The 6,488-nt window shown below is 37.9% G+C and overlaps 1 protein-coding gene across 1 annotated transcript; it reads left to right on the top strand.

Moving 5' to 3' along the window:
- Positions 1 to 938: 938 nt before the first annotated feature.
- LOC110739495 (protein KAKU4-like) lies at positions 939 to 4,865 on the top strand. The gene is made up of 7 exons (XM_021919939.1): positions 939 to 969; positions 1,393 to 1,520; positions 2,020 to 2,093; positions 2,893 to 2,957; positions 3,050 to 3,180; positions 4,057 to 4,152; positions 4,522 to 4,865. Exons 1-6 carry the CDS (start codon positions 939 to 941, stop codon positions 4,147 to 4,149), a joined length of 522 nt encoding a protein of 173 aa, XP_021775631.1. The 3' UTR covers positions 4,150 to 4,152; positions 4,522 to 4,865.
- The last annotated feature ends 1,623 nt before the right edge of the window (positions 4,866 to 6,488 follow it).

The raw sequence follows: 6,488 nt of genomic DNA, 5'->3' as shown, positions 1-6,488 counted from the left end.
CCCGCGGGCCGGCACGGCGGGCCATGCCCGTGCTCGTGCCGGGCCGTGCCTGGGAATTCTCAACCCTGTCCGTGGCACGGCCCGTGGCACGGGAGTTGAACTTCGTGCCGTGCCGGGCTGCGCCGAACGGCGGGCCGTGCCGGGCGGCACGCGGGCCAACCCAGCCCGTGCCCAGGTTCAGAATACTTCAAACCAAACTGATGCGAAATAGTGTTTTAGCACCTGTACAAACCGGTGCGAAATTTTTTTTAAAAAAAACCGAGCTGCGTGCATTTCTTTCTTTCTTTCTTCTTCTTTCTTTCCCCCTACTTTTCCATCTCCTGTTTCCTTCTCGTTTTCGCCTTCTCTTCCACCATCCCGAATTTGCACTCCATTGAAGCAGCACCTCCTTCTCTCTCCATTGAAGTGATTTACGAGCTTTCTCACTCCATTGAAGCAGCACCTCCTTCTCTCTCCATATCTCTGGCCTCCATTGAACTCGCCGTGCTCTATATTCTCCATTGAAGCCAATTCTGAGCTTTCTCACCTCCATTGAAGCAGCTTGAGGTAAGATTTTTCTTGTGGTCTACTTAATCCCTCGAATTCATTCGCAATCTAGGGTTTGTCGTTGATTTGCTTTTCAATTTAGTAATTTTAGGGTTGTGGTAATCTAGGGTTTGTCATTGAAGTGCGCACAGCTCTACCTCCACCACAACGGCCTCCTTGTCACGACGGGAGGGCCTTCATTTTCTAGGGTTTATCGTCAATTCCCCCCTTTTTCTTCGATCTTTTTTGTTTGATATTTTTTTATTATTGAAGATTTCTTATGTACTGTGTGTGTTCGTGTGTGATTTTGTTTTTGTTTCTTTGAGATGTACTGGTACAACTGTACAAGGATGCGTCACTCTGTTTTGCAGACTTGTTGCATGTATATAAAAAAAGTTCTTAATACATGTTTCATGGAAAATTGTATTGATCTGAGGCACATAGGTAAACATTGATACAAAGTAGTGATTCTCTGCTTGCATCAGCTTTTGCTTTGTGATGTATGATGTTCTTTCCTGTAGGTTCTGAAGGCATTTCATTATCCCGTGACAGTCACATTGATTCAATTTGTTGCTGGGTCAGTGCTTGTTACCTTCATGTGGATGTTTAATCTGTACAAGAAACCAAAAGTTAGCGCTAGGCAGGTAGTTTATCAGTCTGTTTGTAAAGCTATTCTGGATACTTATTTTTGGGCTGTGGTTTGATGAAACTTATAAGCAACATGCAGGCTTTTGGCTTTAAGGCATTTACGCTAACATTACTTGTCTATGAATTTGTGTGTATATCCATTAACATTTATCCCTTCTCACTTTATTATCCTTGAAATCTGCTCCCAAAGATGACATCATTGTTTACATTGATTTGCAGAGAGTGATAGGCCAGTTCTTGTCATCAAGGGTCCAAATGGAAGAATCAATAGAGCTGTTTGGGGGCCTTTAAACAGCGCTATAATCAGCTGTGGCGAAGATACTATCATCCGTGTCTGGGATCCTGTGGTAAGAAGCACTACCAATTGTATCATTTCTGTTTGTTATATAATTGTATCCACATAGCCTTGAGTCTTGGAACTTCATGAAAGAACAGTGCGCCTTAAAATTCTGTAATATGGTTTACGTATGCTTGAGTTCTTTTTGCTGCTTTTGCCATGTTTGTGCGCTTTGATTTTGTATGTATCCATATGGGGGTTTGAGTTTCATGCCCCTGCTTTTATTAGGTGTGCATGTGCGTGTGTGTATCTTGGGGGGGGGGGGGGTATACATATAATCTGGCTGAGGTTTTGGCACAACAGTTAGCAATCAAATTTAGGGTGCTTCAAGCTAATAAGGGTTTGTCCTTTGCTTACTTAGAGCTATAGTGTGCATTTGGGACTTGAATGGGTGTATTCTACTGTCCATAATTTGCCTCTTGTTACCTTTCATGAGTAATTTGCAACCTCTAGCAGTACTAAAATTTAGGGCTAAGATGAGAGCTGACGTGTTGTATTTCATTTCTTAGGTGTTGTCTCTATCCAGCAAGAGTGATAATAAGCGTGCAATTGAACAGTTGGTGACTGAAGAGACATATTCAAGGTACTAAATGTTTGCAGAATTCTGCTTATTTTTCTATATGAAGCTTCTTGGTCCACATGTACAATGTGTTTGGATAAGGATAATTTTAAGGAAAAGGGAGGGAAGAAAAGTGAATGGTTCATCTTTCCTCGTGGGACCTTTGGGTATGATTTGGGGGATGGGAAGGGTGCAAAATTGGAAGGGATCCATTTTCCTTCCTTTTTAATAAACCAAATCATTTCAATGAAAGATTTGGAAGAAATATGCAAGTTCACATCTTCAGTCCCCTAACCTTTGTTTTTGTTTACCCTTCGTCTATCCCCTATTTCCCTCCCTTTCTTTCCACAATATCTATTAATATTAGTTGTTTAGTAGGGTAATGATTTATTACTAATTACAATTAAGTTATTCATGAAATGATTGTGGTTTATGTATGACTATAGACAGTATCATTTTATTGTAGCTTTTTAAAAGGTCATTTCATTGACTCATATTCATGTTATACCAAATATAAAATAACTTATTCCAATGTATTATCAGGTTAATAGTCTTTAGCATTAGTATAAATAGAGTGAAGGGAGAAAGGAGAAAGAGGCAGAAAATTTGGGTTCATGTCAGTTAACAATTAACTTCAGGCAACAATTAACTAAATCAACTTATTCCCCATTTTGCTGTCTAGCATTTACAGCAGATATGGTCGACTTCATATCTTTTTATCAGTTTACTCAACATTTTTCTGTGATGATAGTTATACCATCTAATATGCTACAGTTCAATTTGGAGTTGTATGTTCATGTTAGTTGATGTTTTCTCTGACCAGGAAAGAAGCAAATGAATTGATAAAACTTGTCAGGTCTCGTGTAGTGGACAGCAATGGAACTTTTGGTAAATTGCTTTGCAAGATTTTGATCCTGATATTGACAGCAATGTCTACGTAATTGTCTGATACAATTGTTTTGGTTTTTTTTTTCCTCTAGGTGAAACTACTCCAAATATGCGGACCTCAGCAATTATGGAAGCCAGGAAATGGCTGCAGGAGAAACGTTCAGGCTCAAAGAAAAAGTTTGAGATGGAGCTTGATTCAGCAAATGTGGCGTCACCATTCCAAGTCAGTACCTTTTTTTACAAATCTTGTCAATGTCTATACGTTGATATGTTATCAAAATTTAACAAGGTTGCCTGGATGTTCAGCTTTTGTGTGTTGATTAACTGATTTTTATAATCTGGATCGGATGTACTCATCTTTGACCTGCGTGTGTTTATGATTTACTTTATACATCTTTATGTTTGCTGTATATGTTTATGAGTGTCCTTAACTTTGGTTGCTATTAGGTTCTGAGTTACTGACTGATATGTGGGCATAGCTATTTTGGTTTAACAGATCAATTTTAATGCTTTCGAGGGTGGGAAGTGCTGTGATGTCTTGAGGATTGCTTTATAACAATGTTACTTAAACAAAATGTTGTGATCAAGGTGGTGGTTGAAAATGACAGTGAGAGCGTCATTCATGCTATCAAAGAAGGTGAAGCTGGCAATCACTCCTTCCAGCTTCTGTTGGAGGATATTCACTTTGTTGCTAGCAAGTTCTGTTGTATTTCTTGGGCATGGGTGGGTAGAGAAGGTAATAAGGAGGCTCATGAGCTTGCTCATGTGTCTCCTTGGGGTCTTGATAGGAGAGTTTGGATGTCTGATTTTCCTCAGTGTGTTTATAATTTGGCTATCTCTGATTTTCAGTCGAGTAATGATAATTGAGTTCCCTCTTGGGGCTTTGGTTCCAAAAAAAAAAAGAAAAAAAAAAAGAGTGGTCTACTAGAATCTCCAAGTTGTCCAGCTACCAGTATTCCACAGTTGCTATGTTAAGCCTTAAACTAACCATACTCTCTTGAAAACATGTAAACCAATCTGTAGGGTGGACACCTAACTAACTACATTTGTATTTATAGTCTTTAATTCTTAATATGTGATTCTCTTTGCTATCATGCAGCTCTGGAGCCCTTTTTCAATGCTGCTGCTTCTCAATTCGTTCTCGGACAGTCTATCCCCATTACTCTCTGGCTCTCCTTGGCTCCAGTTGTAATTGGTAGGTATCTCTTCTTGGCTATCATCTTCATTCTATTAAACACAGGATGGGTAAAGTTACTAAATAGTAGTGAGCTCTCTTGACTTAAAGATTTTGGTTGCTGATTTCTTATAAGTAATGGATAAATAAATATAAAGTAATAGACAAATTACACAAACACATGCATAAAACTTTTCCAAATACCATATGAAAGAAAGCAAATAAGAAGTACAAGGCTACACTACTACGTAGTTGATTTTCGTTATAAGGGTGCGTTGACAAAAACCCTTTGCCTAATGAAATATTGTATACACTCTTATGAATGGTAATTCTTTGAGTGTAGGTGTTTCTATGGCTTCCCTCTTATGAATGGTAATTCTTTGAGTGTAGGTGTTTCTATGGCTTCCCTGACTGAGTTATCATTCAACTGGCTTGGCTTTATTAGCGCTATGATTTCAAATATTTCCTTCACCTACAGGAGTATCTACTCAAAGAAAGCCATGGCTATGCTTCTCTTGCAACTTCTTCCATCTGCAATTGGCTTACGCTTCCTAACAATTTAGTGTATTTGGCTTTTGCTTCCTAATAATTTTTCTCACCATTTTCAGACTGACATTGATAGTACTAATCTCTATGGTCTTCAGAAATTCATTTCTCCTTGATTATGTAGTGTTTTTTTTTTATTTTTTTTAGTTTTTTAAAGTGTAATATTACAAGTTATTGAAGAAAATATATATGTGTTTTATGTATATTATGATTATATATAAGTATTTGGTACAATATAAGTGAAAAAAATACAAAAAAAAATTTTTTTTTTAATTTTTTTGGGGACTTTTGGCACCGGTTTTGGAAAAGAACAGGTGCTAAATGTTTTTTCTTAAAATATTTTTGGGGACTTTTGGCACCAGTTCTATGTCAAAATCGGTGCAAAAAGTGTGGTTTTTCGCACCGGTTCTCACCTAGAACCGGTGCAAAAAGTCTAATTTCGCACCGGTTTTGAACTGGTACGAAATATCAGGGGTTTTAGCACCCCCCAAATCAGGACCGGTTCAAAACCGGTGCTAAATGGGGGTTTTGAACCGGAGCGGATTATGTGTTTTCGCCTATTGTTTCTATTATTCTTTTGATTTTGGAGTAGAAATCATGTTTACAATGTTATTTTAATTCCTAGTATCATGTTTAGGATGCTTATTATGATTTCTAGTATCATGTCTAGGATAACGCTTTGATTTTGTTATTAGTGACATGCTAGGATTTGTTATTAATCCGTTTAGTATCATGTCTAGGATCTTACTAACGATGTTTTGATGATGTTTTTATGGTGATGATTGCTGTATTGATCAAACGTTGCTTAATTATTCAAGATTTATTATTATTGCTTGATCACGCCCCTTTTTGAATGTTTAAAAAGGAATTTGCACTTGAAATCACGCCTAATAAGATAATTAATAATTCGATTTAGGCTTAATATGATTTTAATTCAAGTGATTACCAATATAGATTTGATTGTGCATTAATAATCAACCAACGTAGATTAAATAGGTTTAGGATTAACTTGATGTATGTATGTTGATCGAAAAGTGCACATGAATATCATAAGATTTGAGTGGAGGCCTATGTAGGGTGGGTTCAATCTCCTTTAGGTTGGATTCGTACCATGATCCCTAAACATTCAGTCATGGCTCCAGACCACTATGGAGTTAGCGATCTTCGTGATCGTGAATGGGGTGTAACCTTCACACCCGTGAACGGTTTACAAGTTCCTAAAACTTTTTAGCGACTCTTTTTCTCTAGCTTCTTTTCCTTGGAACGCCGCCATGCTTAAAAACATGATCCACATGAGGGGCGATGACAATTTCCTACAAGCTACGAACTTTTCAGGTAAAGTAAGTCCTACAGGAGGAGCAAACATTTCAACGTCAAAGTACTTGTTTCCCATAGTAGAAAGAAGAACAAGTTTCTCCAACGTCTTTTCTTGTTCAGCTAAAGCATCCATTTTTTGTTTTATGGCTAAAGCCTTGGCCTCCTTCTTTTCGACCTTTTCAAGTTTCTTAATCCTTCTTTGCTCAGCCTCTCTTGCCTTTTCTTCCCTCATGTGAATAATCACTTCTTGGAGTTGTTCGATGGTTGACATTGTTGGACTAGGATAAGTTGAGAAGGGGGGATGGTTTGAAAGGGGTGGATTATTGGATGGTAAACGTAGAATGCGAGCGCTTGGGTGTCTTCGTTCCCAAGCTTAGTAATCAGCCTTAAAGAAAATACGAGAAATGAAGAAAATTGAATAAAAGAAAGAAGAAGAAAGAAAAGACGCAAAATTACATTCAAAGGGATACCATCGCCTTTCAATAATATACACT

The sequence above is a fragment of the Chenopodium quinoa genome, unplaced genomic scaffold (genome assembly GCF_001683475.1).
Source record: "Chenopodium quinoa cultivar QQ74 unplaced genomic scaffold, ASM168347v1, whole genome shotgun sequence".
Lineage (NCBI taxonomy): Eukaryota > Viridiplantae > Streptophyta > Magnoliopsida > Caryophyllales > Amaranthaceae > Chenopodium > Chenopodium quinoa.
This window is presented reverse-complemented; position numbering and strand designations above follow the sequence as displayed.